The following is a 24,766-nucleotide window of genomic DNA, read 5'->3' as shown; positions in this document are numbered from 1 at the left end:
CGCGCTACATGATAAATTCTCAAAAACAAAAAATGAATGCTCGAACTCACAGCCATTATAATTTAATTTTAACATAACATATCCGTTAGATGTTACTTGTCCGCCTATACCTGTGACACATAATCTCTTATTATGGAACGGAATGTCCCAATTTTGTATGATTTCATACTTTATCGCGCATAAAGATGCTCCCGTATCCAATAGCCAGTTGTAAGCGGTTTTCCCTATATTTAAAGTTACTCTATTTAAATCATTACACGTGTAAATAACATCAGTCTCGAAAAAAATGATTCAGCGATTCCGTATTTGGTGCACTCGGGTGTTGACCGGTCGAGCCATTCTCGGCGTGCCGTATCACGTGCAGGCTGCCACGAGCGGTGACCCCTCGGGCACGGGACCCGAAATATGAACCCCCTCGTGCCGGCCTGCCTCGTGACTTGTATCCACGGCCACCTCCTCGCGAGTTGCCTTGTTGGGGTTGAGGATATCGACCATAGGAGTACTGTCGCGGACCCCTTTGATTACGATGCCGATGACCTCTGTACGAGTTGTGAGCAAAGCCTCTATGGTACCTGTTAAAAGAGTTTTGTGAGCGGTACATACCCATGACCTCCGATTGGCTGGACGTTGTCGGCCTCGATATATCTTCGTCCTGCGCAGCCTGGATCGCATCCTTCAAGCTGCTGAAGTTCCGCGCCGCAATGATGGTGCTGAGCCTTGGATCCTTCAAACCATCTGTGAACTTTTTAATGCACATTTTTTCGTTCAGCGGCTTTAGCACATCATAACTCGCCGAATTACCTTCTGCCTGAGTTATAGTCAACTCAGAAAAAAGTTTCTCTATTTCGGATCCATACTGATCTATACTACGCCAACCCTGACTTATATTTTGAAGTCGGGAATGGATTGCTGTAAAGGACTTTTTAGGTAAAAGTGAGTTACGTAAATCCCTTATAAGGTGCTCTACGGTTGTATAAGTAGCTGACATACGTAATTTCGCACTTTCAGACAACCTTCCTTTTAACACAAATGTAATTAGCGACTTTTTACCTGTCTCGTTTAACATACCCGAATACATATCAACAGCATCTATTAATCTCTTTGTTGTTTCTTCAGTACCATCCATAAGTGGTATAAGACTACACGCTGACTTTAAATCGAACTCCATGGTGTCGAATTCACTGTATTCGCTATCGCTACTTGTACTTTCCTCTACCTCAGACTTTGAACATAACTCTAATATTTCGTTATGAAAACTAGTAATATTATCATACAATTTGTTGGTCTCCTCAATAACTCCTGATTTTACGTCCTTTAGTAGGGAAAATTGTGCGATAAAATTATTACACCTATCTATAATATCATTAACTTTTGACAGTTGATTTTTTGTTATGTTACCTTCAAACCTTGATTTCCCTTTTTTAACTAAATATTTTCTTATTACGATTAACTCTTCGTAACATTTCAATAATTCATCTGCCATCACAAAATTATACCTACTACTTTAATATACCTACGTGTTTTAACTTACATTGGCGTCACATTACTGTCCTTAATTTGCTTCATAAGAAACTTTGTTCACTATATCACTTAGCAACAGTTGTTTCTCTGTCCGTTGAACCACTATCACAAAACAAAATCCGATACACACACTACACGATACACGTTATCCGTTAACACTTCACTCAAACACTTATAGGAGCCGTACGAGCAGCACGCTGCAGCTCAGCTAGAGCGACCTCCTGGCGCATCCATTTCTTGTGGGTTTTCTTACACCTTCTGTACAGGGCGTAGCCTCCTCCAATGACGAATAAGACGAGCATTATACCCAGGATAATATTAGTGGTACTTGCGTGGAATCGAAGTTCGTCGGTGCCCGCAGAAGCCTTATTGTCACCTCCGGCCGCAGTTTGTGCGATGATAACCTCTTCTTTTGATTTTGTAGCCCCCATGATGAAACTTTGAATCAGCAACAGCGTAACCACTTAACCGTGAGAAACAGCATTACATTATTTAATTGTTCTATTAATCGTCCACTTGAGCTATGTTTACATTGTAACTAATTGAGCACTCAATATCACTCGGTGACTGACCGCACGCGCGACACCGTATATGGCAGGATCGCCATGTAAGGTGAGGATTCGGAGCTGAGTACAAACAAGTGTTCAGCTAGAATGATGATTTATTACTGCACTAAATACATGAGTAAATGGTCCTTATATATATCCTATGAACTACGTACATAACTATATCTAGTATACACTACAATATGAACAGAACAAAGTGAAGGAGTGTCCTTAAATCGTCATAATATATTTTCATAGAAATGTGACAATAATAATGACATTGCCACACTGTCATTGCAAGTGCCATGCACAGTTAGCTTGGTCCGACTCGACTCTATGTTTTTCGTGGCATTTTATGTTGGAAGAGGTAGTATTTTTTCAATAAGTTATAAAATAATGCTCTAATTTGTGACTGTATTCATTGAACAACAATATTTAGAACTCATTTTAATTTACCGTTTGAGCTCCAACATTAAATTTATATCTATCGATCAGAATTAAAGAGTCAGTGGCTCAAACAAATTAATGAATAGGTAGGTACAGTCAGCTGCAGAGAGAGGTGAGCCCTGCATACAATCAGTCCATGCAGGGCACCTCTCTCTGCAGCTGGCTGTACTTGCATAATGGTCGCACACGAATCACACGATCCTTGCGAGATCCTAAAATACGTTTATGATAAATAACAATAGGAACAGTGGGTTAACAATTAGTGCACCTAGCCATACATTTGCGTAATGATCGCACAATCCTTGCGAGGTGCCGGTGTTACTCTGGTGAGCTCCAAGAAGAGCTAAAGAGATGAGCGATTCAAAACAAATAATTTTGTAAGTACAACTAAAATAGTCCGGAACAGTGGGTTAAACAATTAGTCCACCTAGCCATACATTTGCGTAATGATCACACAATCCTTGCGAGGTTCCGGGTGTTACTCTTGTAAGCTCCAAGTCTAAAGTGATGAGCGATTCAAAACAAATAATTTTGTAGATACCTAGAAATATTTTGAAAATACTTTTATCAGACATTGCGCCTTCAGGCAGGAATGTACTCATGTGCTGTCGGAAAGTTTTTTAATTTGTGAAAATTTCCTCATGAAAAAATTCGAAAATATCATAGGGTAGGTGTGTCAGATTACGTCCAGTTATATGTGAATTGTGAATTAAAATCTTCCATTTCCAAAATGGAAGTTTCCTATGTTTTTTATTTATTTCCGAGTACTTTTCCAACTTATTGGAAATTTTCCGCAACTTGCACTTCTGTAGACAGGCGGATAACCTCGTAATCCTATTTCCGGTTAGTACTTATTTGAATTATAAGAACATAATATTTATTCTTAATTCTGAATAACTTCCGCCTGCTACCGCTTATAATTTGCAAATAAAATCCTCCAGAAAACTTGAAGTTACCTTTACCTTATTACCTAATTGGTTTCGTTAATCCACACACGAAAGTATTACATTACGTGCGCGTAACCGACACTTTCTTCACCCTTACACCAATTACGAATAATGAGAAGAAATGGATCGAGTTATTATAAATATTTCTTATGTTTTAGGAAGTGAATTAATGTTTGTTTCATACAGATATGTTTATTGTATAAGAATAAGAGGCTTTCGAGTCAAATTAATTTAATGAAGGTCGAGGTGATAAAGGATGCTAAATAAAATACGAAATGAAAGAAAATGGGTCAGACGAATTTTAAAAAAAGCTTCCTTCTGTGGACATTAGAAAAGTCACGCACGACCCGGGCACATATAAGTACAATTTACAAACTATATCACGTTTTTCTTGACCATCAATTTCAGTAAAACTTTAGTATTAGGGCCCGATTCGGATTTTGAAATAGACATCTGTTAGATATCTTTTAGACATCGCAAGATACGATAACGATATGTTTAAGGTCAAATCTGTCAAATTTGACATTTGCGCAATTCTGGAGATACTCTTGAACGATTTCCACAAGATATGGCTTAGAGATCCAATTCACATCTAATAGATATCTAACTCTGTCTAACGTAAAAGTGACATTGGTTGTAAACTATAACGTGTCAAGAATGGATCCAGTATACTTGTCGTCTCTTGTGAATATCTTGAAGTTCGAATACGGCAGTTAGTGTTTTCTAGCCTACTTATGATCGTTGGTACAAATTTACAAAACCGACTGTCCCTCTTATAATAATTACCGCGGCTATTCCATAGTTACAACGACTCATTCCATACAACGCAGACATACTGGCCTGCATTTATATTACCTCATTATAAACACATGTAATTCCTCTTGAAATACGCGTTGGCTTCGTAAAAGCTAATTAATTGTCGCTGAACGATGTAATTAGTGTTATTAGTGGTGTTTTGAGGCCAAAAGGTCTTAAAAGATGTGTGTAAGTATTGAAATATGTACCTACATCGTTTTTTGTCAATTAAGTTGAGTACCTAAGTAGTGAAGCGGGATTGAAGCTTGATTGTGCAGGGTCCCGTTCCTATTTAAACTCTTTTCTTTTGGTTTTTTCTTCATAAATTTCTTCTTTCTAGGTTTTACTGGTAACCATGGTAACTCCAGGTTTAACCGGTTAACCCCGGGTTAGTGGAATGGTGCAAGAGGCCCTTAGTGGGTCTACGGGTGGGGTTAATTTTTCAATACGGATTACGGATCCCTAAATTAACGTATTAACCATTTAGCCAAACGTGGTGAAATATATTTTTTGTAGTAAAGTAGTAAAGGCTAAAAATAAAAATAAACTTTTAAAAGCTTCATAAGCCTGAACATAAGTTTGTGTTGCTGTGTTGTGTTGTTACTGAAATGTTAATCAGTCCATGTGTATGTGTTAATTGCAGATCGGAATAAGTATTGGGTATGACTGTTTTCATAAATGAATGAGTTCAAAATAAGGTTCAATAGAGACATTTACTAAAATGTACTAAAAATGATAGAATGGGCTGTATAATCCGAAATAATGAATAAAAATGGGAGCTTTTTTTTCTTAAAAGAAATAAATGTCATTTATTTAATACAACAGTGGTCCATACAAATATACATAATACTACACACTCTACACAGCTTACATTTTAAACCTATACATACCTATTATTGGTAAGTTTTAAGAAAATATTTCGCAATTGTAAATGATTTTGCCACAAAAATGCAGAAAAAGATTTTCGGACATAGATGAAATAATATTTTGCCTACAATAAAACATTTAGGTACATTAATAAAAGGACGAAGGATTGCGTAGAATGGCAATAAACGATGTTTTGTAATTAGTCGTTGACCTGACCGGTAGGTAAGTACCTACTGACATTTTATTTTACGGTGCCTACGCACATTATTGCCCTATGACATATGGCATATGTAAGCTGCTTGTAGCGACACTTTCTCAGGGCCAAATAGAATCTTGTCATGCTTTACGATGTAAATTCCAAACATCTATTTTTTACAATTACACAACAAATAAACCAAAGGAACTCCTTAAGTTTTTTTTATAAACATGTTCTTCCAAAATTAAATTGTCTCAACTCACGCCAAATTAATCTTAATTACCCCTAATGAGCAAAACTAGCCTCCGGCGCCACCCTGAACTTCATAAATTAATAAAACGGCAATATTCAAGGGAATTATTACCAAAAAACATGCGACAAGTAAATTACCCATACAATTATACGGTACAGAGTAGGTAAGTGGATAAAGAGGCCTTTTTTTATTGGTCGACAGCTATGTAATCGGCCAATTATGAAGTGGAATTCACATTTTGCATATTTTTTTAGCGACAGATCAACTAGGTGACTTTTTAAGAGATGTAATTTTAATATGTACCTACCTATAAAATGCTGATTAAATTTTAATAGGCTTTAGTGTAATCCTTGCATATGCATAAATAATATGGTACAAAAGGTTAAAGTAGTCATTCTTTAAAAGTGCTTGAGCAAGGAACAATAAAAATAATTGGTTTGTTTATGGTTTGTTTACATTTCTGCATTGGTTTGTTAAGGTCGATCTGCGTAAGATTTTTGCCAAAATGTTTTTTTTTTATAAAAAAAAAACATGGAGAGAACGCTCTGTTCTACGCTACTCTGTGTTTTGATAAGACTAGCGTTGCCCCGCGGCTCTCATCGTTATGCGACATGTCACATCGAATTACAATAACTTTAAGTTGATTATTGTCGACCTTTTATTTTATAAAAGGGCAAATTATATATTTATTATTATTTATTACCTACCTAGAATAAAAATAGTAATTTAATGTCAGCAGAAAGCAACTTAAATTTTGCATTGTCATTGATTATAAAATTCTAATCATTTATTGTATAATAATGTGCTTTTGCAAATCATTATCATGTTTTAATATACTTCATTCATTATATTTCAAGATTTTTTGACGACTTCGCTCTAGGGTCTAGGCTCTAGGTAATCCCTACTCTACTAATATTGTAACTGCGAAAAGTAACTCTATCTGTTAGGTACCTCTTCAGGCAAATTTTAGTAGGGTAGTATAATAGTGTAGTTTTTATCAATCATCATCATTTTACGAAGCTGGATAAGATAAGAAACCAGTACATCAGGGGCAGTTTCAAAGTCGCACCGATAACAGATAAACTTGTTCAGAAACGTCTACGGCGGTACGGGCATATTCAGAGACGACCTCCCGAACACATGGTCAATGTAGCCTGAGCGATACCTACGACGGCGCGAGAAAGCGGGAGACCTCCTGCCACTTGGTTGACGACGGTGGAGAAAAGCCTGAGGGAGCAAGGGATAAATGACGCACACCTGGCACTAAATCGTGCAGAATGGAAGAAGAGGATAGGGAAGGCCGACCCCAAGTAAATGGGATAAGGTCTGGGAAGAAGAAGATCATCATTTTACGAAGACGAAGTCCCGGGCAAATAGTAGGTAATAATAAGCCCGATAATTCTAGCTAATATTACGTTTAGGTACCTTACCTACTTGCTACAAGTTTGTAAGACAGATTATAGTGATTTACTATTTAAGGTCATGTCATACCATACCTATATACCTAAGTTAAACTAACCTAGTTTCTATGTGAAGGCATATTATGTTATTTGCCAGTTCGAGTATCTAAGTACATAACGTAATGGTGATGCGATCATTATAAACTCATTTATGGCGGATTTCACACGAGTATTAGCCATGTATTTTGTAACAATCATTTATATGTTAAGTTTATGGTTTATATTATATTTACAGAGTGGAAATCAATACGATTGAATACTTAAATAGTAGTTAACATAAGTACATACGTAGGTATAAGTTTAATTGAAAATAAAAATATAACTTTACCTACTTAAAATTCGGCCTGCAAATCCGACCATAAGATTGGATTTACGCATTTAAGTAAATAACTGTGTAATAGTTGAATTTAAACTGTTGTTAGACATACTAACATAGAATAATTTTACGGTTTAAACAAGTGAGTCTAAACCGTAAAATTATTTAATAGTTATTTAAAATAGTTACTGATATTGCCAGTTAGGAAGTAGGTACATTAGCATTAAACAACTATAGGAGCCGAGATAGGTGTGGTGTGGTAGGTAAATACTATCATAAATGACATACCTACATAAGTATTATAAGTATACTGTACCACAAAGTGTATCTGCATTTTTCAGTTGATATCTTACCTGTAATACAAAAACAAGATTTATTATTTATAATAAAATAACCAATAATCACACAAACTTACAATTCAAAGTATTTTTTTTAATAAATAATACATATGTATATCATATGTCAATATGTTTTAGGGTGTTGTTTTTTTTAGATTCGGCTTGGTGTGGACACACCAATAACCGATGTGTCCACACTCCTTCCCTTAGTCATTATTACTTGTAAAAAAAGCCATAACCTAAATGGTGATTAAATTAGCCTAGCCGTACTGATCTAGCCGACGCCTAAGGCCTATTACACATTCTCATTACATACTAACGATGTAATTACACTTACGCACGTACACACCATGCTTGTTATTCCCATTTAAAAAGCTTAAGGCAAAGCAACGTGATCTTAAATTGCGTAGAGTGGTCGCGTATCTACGTATCACACTTATTCTGGTGTATTTGAGATAAACGCTCGTTAAGCGATAGGAATACACGATAAAAGGTAAAAGATTATATCTCCTGATGATTTCGTAGCGATGTATGCTCTTTTGGATTTGGGAAGCGGTTCGCCGCTGTCATTGCGCACGATCGAATGATTGGATAACAACTTGGTTATACTGGAATTTACTTGGCAAGTTACAGCTTTGATAAAATACTGAAACGTAAAACAAAGCCTGTAAGTTAATACTAACAACTATGGACTATAATTGTCTGAATTTTTTTTAAAGAACACCCAAGACTTGAAAGCTACTCATAGAATGATAATAGGTACTATTACTTATTCTGTGTCATAGAGTAAATAATACTTATGCCCTCGTCGAGATTTCAACGTGGGATTCTAAGCTTTACGTTAACAAATTTCAGAAAAAGGTGTCTGTGGACAAAACATCAAAAGCACGACGCGGACATATTTATATAAATTATATCATCTTTTCTAATTTGTCTCAAATATAGAAATAATGTAGGTAGGTACCTATCCTGCCTGTTTATAAATTAGCTTTTCATTGTCTTAACTTTGCAATGTCTACAGGAAAAACGCGAACGATTAAGCGTATAATAAAGTGTGTATGACCCTTTAAGAAGTAAGAACACAGCCATTTAAATCTAGAGCACAGTTCAAACTCAACCCTAGCCATTAAAACTAGTCATTTAGCGTTCTAACCGATCCCGCTTATCGTCTGTAACAACAGGCTGTTTACTGTAATCGAGTGTAATGCCCCATTAGCGCAGTACAGTGCGAGTTAGCCTGTCACTTGGTGTTTCGGCGAAATAATGGACGAATGAGGTTTACTGACATGAAACGTTACTGTTGCAGCTGACTCGCAGAAATAAACACTACGATGTGGATCTTTACTTAAGGTGGTTCGACCAGGTTACTCAAAGCTTAACCCTCGCTAGATGGCGCCACTTTCGCAAAATTTCATGTTTTATTTTTTTATGGAATGGTCTTGGTATTTGTATACTTAAAAGTATGTTTAGCGAACTCTTTAAGTAAATATTGAACTATTAAATAAACATTGAATAATTCATTGTGCAAAAACCACCCTTTAAAGTCGAAGGAGTGTTGCTGTCATGCTTTTTCCTACTATAACTCACACATGCAAACAGTGTTTCCGTGATTCTTATAGTAGACAATTTCACACAACGTAAGTATACTGCAATAGCGTTACGGTATGTTCGTGGAAATACGTGCAAGAGGATTGGGGTTCAAGACTGGTGCGAGTAGGTAATCTTTTTGTTTATTGTTGTCCTTTTTGTGTTATCTTAAAGAGCAATTATTATATATATATTTATTTATATATTTGGATGATATCAGAAACGGCTCTAACGATTTCGATGAAATTTGCTATAAGGGGTTTGATCTCTTAGCTAGGTCTGATCTGTGAGAAAACGCGCATTTTTGGGGTTTTATATGTTTTCTGAGCTTTGGTCGGTCTCCCAGATATTCAATCTCTTCTTCCTCGCGTGGGGTCCGCTTGGCAACTAATCCCAGAATTGGCATGGGCACTAGTTTTTACGAGAGCGACTGCCCTGACCTTCCAACCCAGAGAGTAAAGTTATTGGGATTAGTGCGGTTTCCTCACATTGGTTTCTTTCACCGAAAAATAGGTATTGGTATATAAATAGGTTCCGGTAAATAGGTATCAAATGATATTTCGTACAAAAGTTCCGAAAAATCATTGGTACGACGGTACGAGCCGGGGTTAGAACCCGCGACCCCTGGATTGCAAGTCGCACGCTCTTTCCGCTAGGCCACCAGCGCTTCCCCCAGATATTCAGTATCATCATCATCACTATCACTATCACTACATAGTATAAAACAAAGTCGCTTTTCTGTCTGTCTGTCTGTATGCTTAGATCTTTAAAACTACGCAACGGATTTTGATGCGGTTTTTTTTAATAGATAGAGTGATTCAAGAGAAAGGTTTATGTATAATTTGTTAACCCGTGCGAAGCCGGGGCGGGTCGCTATTATCAATAAATTACATTATCAACCTTTTCAAAAAAAAAATTCAATACCTGATTTTCACAGATTATGATCTTTTTGGGTTCTTCCAACTCAGAATCACTAGCATATTCTTGTTGAATCCTGAAGCTAATATAAAAACTATGTCCCAAATATTTGAATAGAAGTTTTAGTTTCCTCTACGTCACGCAGGCTGGGAAACATTTTTGATACTAAAACCTGACGTGATGACCGACATTTTAGGATATCTTTTTATGCTAGGATGGAGAATACCTACTGACGATTCTTAGTAGAATAAGCCCAAGGAAGTCCAGTTTGTAAGTGTCAGGTATCAGTTTTTTTAAAGCGCTAATAGTTTGTTCTACAAGTAAAGCAATCCTTTACTGCCCAGCCTCTAATAAAGTAGTAGGTAATTGTAAAATAAAATAAAAGGATTTTTTTTTTATTCAAGTACCTACAGTACATTTTTTCATATTTGTTATCCGTAGTAGTCCCTATACCTGAAAGAAATATAATATCATGAATCATGATAGAAAAAAATATCTAATGTAATAGGAAGAAAGATGATGCAACCATATGGATTCTAATAAAGTTATAATCAAGTTATAATTTACATACCTGGTAGTAACTAGTAATAATTGTGTTTTTCATTCATAGACAAAATTCCATTATTTTCAACCACAGGAAATTTTATACATTTCTTTTTTATTGCTGTGAGGATGTCCTGATTGTAAAAATCAAAGAGATTAGGTAGAGTATAATTTCTAATTATCTTTGTAAAAATTAAACGAATACGCTTAGCCCATACTTAATCTATCGATTTTTGAAAATAAGAAAAATTAAATAAAAATAAAAAAAACAACACGAAATTTAGGTGTAAAAAAAATACAAAAAGTTATGTCCCAGCATACAATGACTGGGGATTGAACCGGGAACCTTCCGTTTGTAAGTAAAAAAGCGACTGTTTACAAAACGCGCCATGATAGTTCTTAGCTAAGCTGACGAACTTCGGGTACTTTTATTCAACAAAATCGGGTAGGTCAACAAAATTGCACTAAACATGACGGCACTTCAAATTCACGCCGTGGTCAGCCCGGCAACGTCGGAAATGGTATGGCAACGTCGCAAATGTATCCGTACACGACATTTGTGACGCACACATACGTAAAATTGATGAAAAGTTAACTATGATTTTTGCATGATTTCTGTATGAAACATTGTTTTCCTATTCATTTAGCGAAAATGAATATTCGAAAGAAGATAAATGCGGAAATATTTATGTGGTAATAGCGTGTAGTTACTTAATGAAAGTCGATTGAATTTTGTATGAAAATCGAACCACCTTATAAAACTATTCAATGTTTACCACAAACAACGTTTTTTTTTCGGCGAAAGTCTTTAGTCAAGCCCTACTTGTCACTCTAAAATAACAGACACGAACACTCTTATAACGAGCGCATTAAGTTCAACATAACTAATAATAACACGGCCATTACCCATTTCAAGTTGTCACCCCGAGGCTGATCGACAAATGAGGATCTATGGATCTATAGATCTGTAGTCAAGTGATCGTAAACATTGCATGGGTTATTTGCATGTTGGTATGGCAAGGATGTATGCGGAGTTAATTTTATGTTGATTTGTTGAGGCTTTGTTCTAAAGGTCATGATAATGCTAATACATAGTTGTTTAGTTATGTTATTAATAGTAGGAAGTCATCACATAACTCTTTGCCTAATTGGCTTTATTCATAAACTCCTGTCAAGTCTAACAAATCTAACAATCCCTTGATAATCGTTCTTATTTGTCATTTTGATATTTGTGTTTGTTAAGTTTTATGAATATGGGGGTAAGTAAGGTATTCACACCAGCGCTTAAGACAGTTAACAATCATTAAATTCATTAATGTAACATATTGTTAAACAAATGTTTTATTGAACAGGCTTTTAAAATTAAGCAAAAACGATTTAATTTTAAAGTCAGTTTCATTAACAAACATACGTATTTATATAAGGTTATTATCACAATTATATGACATGTAGTTAGAATCATTTATTACATTATTTAAATTTTATGTGCCATGTAAAGTTTTTGAGCAAGCTCAAGAATAACGTGGCTTTTCAAAATGTTCCACCTAGACATTTAACAACTAATATCCAAATTGAAAGTATTTTTGTACCATTTGGAGTTAAAACTCTAGGTCCATGGGGTCCCAGCGCGCATAAGTTGTTCGCAGAAATCGTCTGGTTGACGTACCTAACTGGTGACCGAAGAGCTGGCGGCTACCTCGCACAACGTATCAGCATTGCGATACAGCGAGGAAATGTCGCCAGCATCCTTGGTACAATGCCTCAAGGGCCTATTTTATATTTAAGCTAGTTTTTAATTTATTTTAGTAATACCACTGTATATATCTTGTTTGTAAATAATTGAAAGTATTGAAACTCGTATAGCCTCGCCTCTAATACCACGATGGAGCCGATCATCCGTGATATGACACCATAAAACAAAAAGCGGCTACATCAAAGACCGCCGGGCGTCGCGCGCGCATATTTAAAACACATTACGCCACGATTGAGGCTAGTTTAAAAACGATAATTTAGTCTTGGCCGCCGGCCTCACCCACACCGAATTCACCAAAAAAAGTCAAGTTTTTAAGCTCATTTCTAGTATTACTTAAGCTCAGCATACTTGTCAAGTATTCGTGAGCAAAGCTCGAGACTTCTGGTTTGCCTACGCCGCAGCGCTTGTGGTGAGGAGCTACCAAGAATTGTATTGAAAAATAAAAGCAATCGAATTTTTGTAAAGTAATTTTACCGCTCGCGGTACACTGCTCGTTTCCTTACTCGTAACTAATAAGTTTATTGAAGACACCCGTCAATGGATAGTTGGTGCTTGGCCCAATCAATATTATTCGTATAATAGCGCGTTCAACTAGATTTCTAATAATTGGAGGTTAACTTTAACATCTCAATAGGTAGAAAGTGAAGCATTCGCGTTTCTAGCGTCTAATTTAATTATAGTTATTACCTATGCTTGATTTGTTTGTAACATTAATTGCTTTGCGGACCAATTGACAGGTTTTAGTGTTGATAATAGGATTAATAGGGATATAAGGGGTTTGACGACCGGTCTGGCCTAATGGGTAGTGACCCTGCCTGTGAAGCCGCGGTCCTGGGTTCGAATCCCAGTAAGGGCATTTATTTGTGTGATGAGCACAGATATTTGTTCCTGAGTCATGGTTGTTTTCTATGTATTTAAGTATTTGTATATTATATATATCGTTGCCGAGTACCCACAACACTAGCTTTCTTGAGCTTACCGTGGGCATGGACTAATCCATGCCGTGGGGCTTAGTCAATTTGTGTAATAATGTCCTATAATATTTATTTATTTATTTATTTATAAGTTTAGAAGAGTGTGTACCTACATGTTAACAATGTAAGCTTATAATGTAATTTCAGACTAAAATCAGTCATCACCAATAAAAGAAAAATATAGGTTATAAATTTACTAACACAAACATAAGTTGCATTAGGTATTAATAGCACAAGCAGATAACATTTACAAATACATCATATACAAACAGAAAGGTTAAATATAGATAACATGGACGACTTTTTCAATGATGGTTTCGACAAACGGTGTAGGATAGGAGAGAAACCCTCAGACTATGGTAAATGACGATCTACGCAAGCCGGCTTGCTATTATTTATGAGAGTTTTCCGAATATCCGAATATTAACGTGGTCAAAATGGAATTAAATTGAAGACACCGCCGTGTCCAGCAATAGATTATAACAGGCTAATAATATCAATTAACATATTTTATTATCTTTTTATGTAGCTATGTCTTTATTACAAAATTTACAATTTCGCACAGTACGTATTGGTAAGTTCTTTGAAAGCGGTTAACTGCTACCTGCCTATATTGATCGCTACAAAACTCGTTAATATATCGCTTAACAAGTCGGTCCGTTTGAGGATCACGAATATTACCATCCGCATATTAATCCGCACATACTATTAACTTTAATACCTGCTAAGTATGAAATTGCTACTCAAGCTGGTTCTGTACAGTTCTGTATGTTTATATTTTGGAATTGGCAGGTGGTGCGATATTTGCAAGCAGCAATTAGGTATATGTATTTATGTTTGATTTACTTTTTTGCGCCTCACGTAGCTTTTTAGTTTTTTACCAGACTAACTAGACTTTAGTCAAATTTAATTGATTTTAGGCGTCTATGTACCTAGTGAATAGGTATTTGGCTATGTTTTTGTGAAATGAAATACTTCTTATTGCGATAAACATTGTATACAAAAGATGGTTTATTATTGTCAAGTAGTAATACAAGTTTAGCGACTAATGTATCCTTTATTATGTTTACGGTAGGGTTAAGGAGCAACTTTAATTCTTCGTTTAATTTATGTCCGATGGCCCAAGACGGAACGAACACGAAGCAATATTTTCAAGCTACTTCATAAAAAGGCTGATTAGAATCAAAGATATTTAGTGTGTTTGTTTTGATATTCTAATCAGACAAACGGTAAATATGACAGTTTATTCACATGGGACCCTAAAACACGTCAGTCTGTACTTTTATTTGGCCATCAATTAGGATGTAACTGTGCTGCCCGAGACGGTGCTTCGCCGTTACTTATAATACATAGCTTCTGTAGCACAGGTTGAAAAACCTTTTTGAGTGATATATGAAGATTAAAAATGTAGAATTCATTTGATGTGCAGGCTTTGAAATTATTTACTTGCATTGCTTCTCAAATGCGAGGAAACACGAACGCTCACAAAAATGAAAAGGACGCAAGTAAAAATTGGCCTAAAATAAGCACTAGCCATGAAGGCGATGGAAAGATGAATCAAATACAAATATATAATAACCGGGATAAGTGAATAAAAGGAGGAAGGCCTTTAGATATTACCTAGTTTTATCATTATGTCACACGATATCAAGTGAATGAAGAATTCACTAAACAGTCAAAGTATCTCTCTTTGTTTCTATTTGACAATTCTTATTTTCATCTCCCATCTGATGGAATCGGCCTAACCTTTCCTTTTTTTCTCCTTTCACTTTGACGGGGCTACTTCGGGAACATTGCAGCACTTCAGGTCTTTCTAAATCGAACACGTCAAACTCTTTAATAAATCACTTACATAAGCTAGCCTTTTTGCCGCCAATGCCATCGGTTTAGACAGTTGTAAAATCGAAAGTGGGATTGAGCCTAATCGAGCTTTAATAGCCGCGGCGTCGACAAAGACTCGCCCGCGTCGGAACCACGATCAATGGGTGTGTACAACAACTGATTATAGGTAGACCTTATATCGATGGAACAGGGTTTATGTATTGGTCTTCTCAAGTACAGTAATTATTGTTGCTTTGACTATCAATGGGTGCGTGTTAACACTCTTCAATCACTGACTATGTGAAGATCTTTTATCGTTGCATTAAGGTATATGAAAGGCGAAACGTGTTAAGGCTCCTTATTCCTACAAGCGAGCGTTTTTTGCAATCTGTTACCTTTTTCATTCAAGATTACGACGTAACTATTAGTATTCATTCAAAAACTGATAACGTACTTAAATAATCATTTCTTAAACTAGCAAGTAACACCGTTCAAGTTGACATTTTCTCTTTTAAAACCTAAAATAAATGAGTTTTCTTGGGAGGCTTTTTCAAAATTTGCAGTGAGAACTGTCGTTTCGGTTCTCAATTTTGCAGTAAACAAGAATCATTTGATACAGAAATGATTACAATTCAATTCACCATATCTTTTACGAGCGGCTAAGACTATTGAAAATCAATAATTCATTTAAAGAAATGGATATTTAACCTTCCGAACTTTCTTCATTTTTTGGGTGAAAACAGGGTTACATTATATTTTTTTATAGCAAATTGTACTATTATTTTGCCTTAAAAATAATATTATAGCAAACTATAACTATACGTTAACCCATAAAAAAAAATCATAACTATAGGACCTACCTTGCCTTAAATTTATATTATTTTAAAACACGTATAAATCACGCTGCACCGACGCTGCGCGCTCAGTCTCCGCCGAGGCGGCTTAGGGGACGGACCTGTGCTCGATCGTCAGGCGTTCGGTGACTATGGTGCGTTCGTAAACAGCCAGAGAGTTCCGAGAAGTGCTGTATACTGCGACTAGAAAATCTTGATACAAATAAGTACATTTTTACACCATATTTAATTTCAATAACAGACTCTCGCTAGGTGATAGGTTTTCAGTGTTACTTGAATACTGGTTAGGTTTTGCATTATTATTATACCCGGACGACCTGGATAATGTCCAGGTTCTCATGATGGAGTCAGGAGTTGGTCACCGAACTCCTAATCTACTCATCATAACTCCATCGTGTTTGGGCTCAATAGATTTGCCTTGACGAGCACCGTCGAACTAGATGAGGTCCAGGTTCTCATGATGGAGTCAGGAGTTGGTCACCAGAACTCCTCATCTACATATTATCACTCCATCGTGTTTGGGCTCATTAGATTTGCCCTGACGAGCACTATATATCTTGAGGAGGTCCAGGGTCTCATGATGGAGTCAGGAGTCGGTCACCAGAAATCCTAATCTACTCATCATAACTCCATCGTATTTAGGATTATTAGATTTGTCCTGACGAGCACCATCTATCTAGATGAGGTCCAGGGTCTCATGATGGAGTCAGGAGTTGGTCACCAGAACTCCTAATCTACTTATCATAACTCCATCGTGTTTGGGCGCATTAGATTTGCCTTGACGAGCACCATCTATATAGATGAGGTCAGGTTCTCATGATGGAGTCAGGAGTTGGTCACCAGAACTCCTTATCTACTCATCATAACGTGTTTGGGCTCAATAGCTTTGCCCTGACGAGCACCATCTATCTAGATGAGGTCTAGGGCACAGATTATATTATAGTTCTTACGAACAGATACTTATCTCTCAAATAAAACTCAAATGCCTACCGTTTTAATACCTACACAAAAATACAATGGAATGACTTTCAACGCACCGCTCCGCGCACCGCGCGCACCGGCACAAAGCTAGGGCTGCCGACGCTTAGAAATGATTTTACAAATAAGTTCCTACCTACTTACCTAAACTATAGATTGTATGAAAGATACCTACCTACTTAGGTAGGTACAAATATAAGTTTTATTAATTGTAAAATAACTATGAGCAAGATAAGTTGCAATAAGTAATTAATAATTATAATATTCCTTTTATCATTATTAATTACTTATAAATTTATTTTATTATTCTCTTTATTTATCTTTTGTCATAAGTTAGGGTTTTTTTTTCTCATTTTATTATGATGAGTGACTGCGAAATATTTTAAAAGGTCATATCTCCCTACAGTAACTGTAGTGTTTACGCCGTTTTATAAAACGCGTAAACACTACGCGGTTTATAAAACGTAAAGTATCGTAAAAAAAATTGGTATAAGTACTTACTCGTATATTGAGAATGTCTAATAGTTACTTTTCCTATCAATCGGTAGAGCAAAAACGGATTTTTTTATTAGTTTTTTTTTTGTTTCTGCATCCATCCACACTACAACATGTGTTATTTGTTCGTGAAGAAGACATTTCTTTCGCATACATTTTGGCATATTCGAGCGCCGGCGACCAACTAGCTTGATTTTCTACCGTGAACGGGAAGAGATTCGTAGGTATAAATCCGTGCTCGCGCGGACAGTTCCATAGGCCTGTCCAGGGTATCTTGATGGAGTGGAGCGAAGATGGCATAATATAAATAATCGGATTTCGGTATTGACCCCGACGAGGCCATCAAACAAAAAAAAATGTGGATGGTAGTCAATGGTATCATGGTTTTAAATAAAAACAGTGACTGGTTTTAACAGATACAGGGCCAGTCGCATATCACAAATAAAGAAACATGTTTATTTGCAGTATGGACGGGCCCCGACTTTCCCCTAAACAGAAATAGTACAAAAAGACGACAATTTGTGGGCAGCAAAATTGTAAACAAAACTCATGGTTTGTAAAAAAAAACAATGGGTTGCACTCCGGGAGTGCCGGCAGAAGTGAAAACTCAATGACTAGTGCAAAATGTCTGCAGCACTATGTATAATTGATGTTAATGCCATCTAGCGTTATTTCGTCGCATTACTTGAAACCCCTAAGCACATCACTGTTAGTACTCGAGTTATATTAATACCGGTTAGAGGGGAAACTCACAAGATGGCATTTAAATCAATAAAGAAAAACTCAATAACATTGTAACAGTTATTTGATCAGGTCACGTCGTCTTACGGTCACGTGATCTGTCGCGAGTTTAAAATTTTTTCCCCACCTCAAAAAGTGCACAGCGCCGCTAAAGAAGTTTGAAAATACAACACTACTACAATGACGAATATTAGTAGTAAGGTTGATTCGGGTAATTCCGAAAATCATTGTAAAATCACTCATATTCCGTTGTAATAAGAGCACAGATTAATAAATAGTTACTACGTAACAGATGCATCATTCCCATACAAAAGCGAAAATACCTACGCTATAATAGCCTACAAAATCTTAATAATAATACCTGCTGCTCAGGACGAGAAGAAATGTACCATAAGTACGCGCACAAAGAGTAGAGACTGTGTTGCCCGCGAGTCACGTGCCAACGCGTCATCATAAGAGTGCTCTAGGGTTGTATAATCTATGATAATTATTGTAATAAAACGAAAGTTACGAATCAACCATATTTTTTATTAGTCGGGTAAATCCACGGTGACTCACGTTACTTTGTAGTCACTATTCCTAACAATCTTGTCGTATATTTGAGATCAAGAGCTTTCTACGTCGAAAACTTGATAATAATATCACAGAGTACATTACTGCGAATCATTTATCGAAGTACTTTTTCTCCATCAAATTATAAAAATTGGAGAAAAGTGGAAAATAACTCCATGACTCACGTTACAAGAAATGGACACGGAGTTTTACGCCTTTTGTGTTTATTGATTTCCCTTTGATTATTGAATGAATTAGTTTTAACAAAATAACAAAACAATGACATAAATATGCAAGCTTCTTTAATAGTTAACCAAATAAAATCAAAGATACACCCTTATTTAAATAAAATATAAAACCTTACGAACTCACGTTACAGCGATTTCGTGAATCACGTTACTTGCGACTACCTAGAATATTTTGATATTTTTTATCATTTCTAGCAAACAAATAGCATATTTTTTACTTATTATTATTAGAATTAGAACTTTTCTGATACGTTATTTAGCTCTACCCAAAGCTTGGCGATTAATTAACATCGAAGATGAGGATGCAATTGAACTATCTAAGGCTCTTGCTTATTCAGCTTTTTTCTTTGATCTATATGTTTTTCAACTCTTTTTCTGGTTTTTTCTCTTTCATCCTTTATAAATTGGTTTTTCTTTTTTTGAGTCATGTTATCTAGCAACTTCTTCTTTTGCCTGATTTTTTGGCGGCAAGCCTATGTTTTTTCTTATACTCTTCGTACTTTCCGTCGTCTTTCAGCTTCTGTCTTCTTCTTTTTGCCCTTTCTGCCGCTGATAGAGGCATTGTAGCTACAAAATACATTCAAATATTTAGTTACTCGCTTTACAGTTGCAACAACGCGATTCACTGTGACTCACGTTACAAGTATCTCAAGTCATGTATTTCTATAAAATAACACTTATGCGGAGAAATAAACCGCGAGAATGACACCATCTAAGCCCAATCATACAGATAGTTCAATATAAGTTCGTTTGTCCAAAACTTCAGTACAGTAAATGAAAAATATTGTTTTTTACGTTACTCACGTTACTCAACGACATGCAATTTTCATTCACCTCTTACATATTTTTCTTTCAACTTATGATAATTGTAATCAAAGTAACGCGTGAATAATTTAATAGACAACAGATAAATAAAGGTTACTTACCTCTTCTTTGCGTAAAAATCAATTAAAGTCGTAATATTTATAATCACTTATTTTACGTTCGTAGTTGATTCCGCAAGCAGCACTTACAATGTCGGAAATTATGACAACCGTTGACTTATTATTGACTTAAGGTTATAAAATTTGTTCTGCTACCCTCATTTGATTATTCTACATTCAAACACATTCTAAATTCAATAGTTTATTTTTTCGTTGTCATGTCCGAGTTACGCGGAAAGACCCAGTCGATCTTTTTGTTTGTTCTAATATGTTTTAGTTTTAATTTTTTTCCCTTCTCGGAATTCTCTGTTGTTAAATTTTATAGTTGTAAATATCCTAAATGGCGAAAATAATTTAAAAAAATACTCATACGGAAAACAAGAGCAAAGCTAAGGAAAATCAACGGTTTTTAATTTTTGCTTTGTTTTTTGACTTTTACACCCATCTACTACACAATAATTACGTGGTTTCGGCATTTCGAAGCGTAAGCGCGGGAAACGTGCGGTGCGAGCTCTCAGGCGGGCGTTCGGCGGCCCTCTGTCGGATGTATCGTCGACGATACGCCGAGCGGTAGGCATATAGCTCGTGGCCTTGAGCGAGTGACGGAGGCCTGGTAAGAGTCAGCTTTCGGAATTATCCGCCACTATTCGTTCATTCGGAAATACCCGAATACACCTTATTCATAAGAAGAGTGATTGTCACAATAATTCCATGCCAGAGGTAAATATCGTTATTATTTACTCGCCTCTGGTTATATATTATCCCAACACATACACTCTATTGACACTACCATGCTTATAAAATAAAATAAAGAGTGCCTATTGCAAAGTAACATTATTTTTAGCGTTATATTTAACGCTAAAAATAATGTTACTTTGCAATTAAATTGAAAGTATCAATATTATTCTTGCCTGCGTTGAAACGCGCTTAACTTTGCCGGCGCTCGCGTACCGAGCGCCAACGCCATCTATCGAGTGTTATTTCGCGAAATCGGTGAACGCTCTAAGGAATAAGGCCTCTTAACGATAGTACAGTAATTATTTTCTTTGGGTATTTCCCATTAGTTAAGCATTCATTCATACCCGAACCGATAGACGCCTAAGCAGTCTTTTCCTTAAATAGTTGAGCTTATATCAGGTGAAATTTTTTTACCTGATTTTATTTTAGTTCCACTATACGTATACATGTATCTATGCCTACCTATACCCTGTCGAGGGCTGCAAGAAGTTAAGTTATAAGTAGGTAGGTAAATAAGATCAGATCGTCGGTCTACCTTGTTAGAGTCCTTCTCACGCTGTTTTGTTGAGTTAATTATTTGTTACATTAAATTGTTTTGTAATTAACATTGTAACAGAGCCAGACGTGATTTCCTGATGACATTTCCACGGAATTAAAAGTCTACGGAAAGAATAAATAGACTTTAGTCTTCCTTAGTCATTTTCGTAAAGGAAGTTTAACGCAAACCCATAACGACGCTCGTCATGTAGCAATATATGGAGTATAGGAAATGAGCTTCAGATAGAGAAATACGAGTATCTGTTCTAATGTCTTCCGTGGGAAACAAATGAATGTCACGTTGTGCAAGTAGGTACGAGTGTTATGAGTGTATGATGAGACAGTTTCGTGTACATACTTTCATTTTCATTTGTCATACCTATCAAGATTTTTCTTGGGATAATGCTCACATATCCTTGTTTTTTTAATTTACGAATCGTACGTTAGATGTCACTGTTCAATTTAGTGAAAATCCTGAATTTTTCTATTCAACGATTCACCTCTGAATCCCAAATTTTAATACCGTGGTCCAGAAAAATTTCAATTAATTTCTGGTAAACTTAATTTGGAATTATATCGGCGGTTGTTTAACATATTATAACGTATAAAATAGCCGAAAAATGTATTCTCATGCCTCACAGGCCACAATATGGCGTCGTCGATCCACTGCGTCAATGAATGCGCGCGCGGCGATCAATGGAGGCTCTTGTTTCCATTCACACAAAAACGCAGGCGCATTGTTATTTAGTCTTAATCCACATTTAAATACAGACGTTGGAGTTGAGTAATTATGTTTCAATCTCTCGCATCGACATTGATACAATGATTGTCTGGGATTATTAGCATGGGATAATATTAATTACAATAATGTGGGTACTTGTTCATAGATAAAGGCTTATTTGGACCAAGCTTCTTCTTTTAATCAAGATGTAGATGAGCAGGCTTGGGCCAGGTTTTTTTTTAAGTTAATAATGAGATTTTACACATTAATTGTTGTATGTACATATCTAAATATATTATTAGGTAGGTACCTATGTTATATCGTACCGTGTGTTTTAGTCAAAGCGTACACATTACATTTTAAAATGCCTTGTTTGTCGATTTATGATTAACGAAAAGAAGACACTAAAATAAATATTAAAAAAAATAATTTACTATCAATAATTATCTCTTTCACTTTCCATTAAATTTTTAGCAGATCTTTTTGAGAAAGCTTTAACTTTATCTCTATAAATAGAAATTGCAATAAGTCCCAAATCGAAAAGATTACCCGCCATCTACAATAAATCAGTAGCACTACAAATTAAATTAACGTCCAATACCCGGGCCCACCCCGTGCCCGATAAATCTCTCCAACGACCCGCTTTATTTTGCATAAACAATAAAATAAAATAAAACTAAATTATAACAGGCCCTTTGCGCCCGGTAGCCGCCAGATTGTAACCAATAATAAAAATAAATTAAAGAAAAACGTGTAAACGCTCAACAAAAAGTGCGGTCTCAAAGACGCCGCGGCGCGGTCACGTAGGGTTATGACGAGCGGCGGGGGGGTTGAAAATGTTGAAATTAAAAAGTGCTAGATGAATTTAGAAAAGGATTGATTTGATAGTTTTGATCAGAACGATGATTTGCTAATCGTTGGTAATATAAAACGCAGGGCATCATATTCAAATGGGATCTCACAAAATTGGGGTGCTTTTCAGTAAGTAGTGACATGAAAATGATCCCTATTGCTTGTCCAATAGGTAGGTAACAGAGAGGTTCAATATGTTATTATTTTAACTACAAATGTTTTCCTGGAAGAGTATTATCGATCCATTCTCTGTTTTAAGTACCTTTCCCAAGTCTAAAATCGAACATGTTCGTTAAATTATTGATTGTATCATGTTTTATCTATTGCCTTTGATGCGGCTTTTACGAATTAAATAAATCTTATTTTAATCTAGTCAGCTAGAGAATCCCTTGGGACATGTCAATACCTAAATAATACCTACATGAGAGAGTTCTCAGGGGTACAAATAATGAAAGGAAGAGAGGCTTTTCGTCGCAGTTTAGATTACCTATAAGATAAGATAAGACAAAAGATTTTTATTCGACACTATCACAAAACATGTACGGACATGTACAGACAACAACAAGAAAAGAAGAAATCAATAAGTGTGCATTACGAAATGGACACAACTCAGCATAATGCTAGCTATAGAGCCAGCGCTATTAGTAACAACATAATATGTAACTAGAGATGCCACGAATATTCGGCAACTATTCGGTATTCGGCCTATTCGGCCACTTTGCCGAATATTCGGTATTCGGCCGAATGTTGCCTACTATTCGGCCGAATACCTAATATCTGTTGCACCTACCTAAAAAGAAGAATTACACAATAAAAAATAACCAAAAACTAAGTTACATTTAATATTTAAAATGTATTCTTGGAAAGTTTTTAAATACGAAGACCTTTTTTTGAGCATTAGTTGATTACAAAATATTTTACTTTATCATGGGTCTTTATTTGGGTTTGATTGACTCTAACAATAATATAGTCAATATTATTCATTAATTCTGTTCAACAAAAAATAAGTATATTTTATTTAGCAAACGTTATGCTTTGTTGCCGAACAGTTTTCGTAATATGTAATTGTGACTCAAAATGTTCGCATGTCATGCCGAATATTCGGTCGCCGAATATTCGGTATTCGGCCGAGAGTGGGGCCGAATATTCGGTATTCGGCCAAAACCACTATTCGGGGCATCTCTAATAATAACTTTACTATTAAGATTTAACAATCATTTATTTACAAACAGATATATACATTGGTATTACTAAAAGAAATTAAAAACTAGCTTAAATCTAAAATAGGCCCTTGAGGCATTGTACCAAGGATGCTGGCGACATTTCCTCGCTGTATCTGCTTTACTATTTATAAGAGGTAATAACTCTAACTTTACTATAAACAGATGACTCCACCACCCGGTTAAAACGAAACTTTAAACATTCTCGTACGAAAGCGATTATTTCGCAGGTATAATTAACGTTAAGGCATAATTAAAATAAAACTCGCCTACGCCGGGCGTCGCTAATGCCGTTACCGATTCGTTCGGGAGCGTGAACCTGCGTATGCGTATGCGCAGACTGACTTTAAAAATATGTTTTTGACAGAATGGACAATATAACTGGATTACTCATTTTAACAAAAATCTTTTAAATAACATGATTAAAACTAAAATATGACTGAATCACTAGCCCATGCTCTGCCAACTGAGCTACCGAGACTACAAACGAGGACGGCGAATATTTCTACCATTTGCGCCTTAGGGAGGCGCCCCTAGCGACATCTAGCGTAAGAGTGTTAATTTTTTCCACTTAATTTATTTCTAAGCTTAAGTAGGTTTTTTTCAGTGGTATCTTTTTTGTCGTG

At 35.9% G+C, this 24,766-nt stretch overlaps 2 protein-coding genes across 2 annotated transcripts in view; both read right to left on the bottom strand.

Annotated features, from left to right (window-relative positions):
* LOC134657481 (homeobox protein B-H1-like) overlaps positions 1–24,766 on the bottom strand; it is a 103,579-nt gene that overhangs the window by 51,165 nt on the left and 27,648 nt on the right. The window lies entirely within an intron of this gene.
* Positions 355–1,168, bottom strand: LOC134657670 (uncharacterized). The gene is made up of 2 exons (XM_063513232.1): positions 604–1,168; positions 355–572 (listed from the first exon to the last, which is right to left on the bottom strand). Exons 1-2 carry the CDS (start codon positions 1,166–1,168, stop codon positions 355–357), a joined length of 783 nt encoding a protein of 260 aa, XP_063369302.1.

This window comes from Cydia amplana, chromosome 20 (genome assembly GCF_948474715.1).
Source record: "Cydia amplana chromosome 20, ilCydAmpl1.1, whole genome shotgun sequence".
In the NCBI taxonomy this organism is placed as follows: domain Eukaryota; kingdom Metazoa; phylum Arthropoda; class Insecta; order Lepidoptera; family Tortricidae; genus Cydia; species Cydia amplana.
This window is presented reverse-complemented; position numbering and strand designations above follow the sequence as displayed.

Excerpts from the sequence above, each read along its gene's own strand:
- LOC134657670 (XM_063513232.1), bottom strand. The coding sequence starts at position 1,168 with ATGGAGTTCGATTTAAAGTCAGCGTGTAGTCTTATACCACTTATGGAT. Across the intron at positions 573-603 it reads CAGCCAATCGGAGGTCATGG|GTACCATAGAGGCTTTGCTC; the intron begins GTATGTACCGCT and ends CTCTTTTAACAG.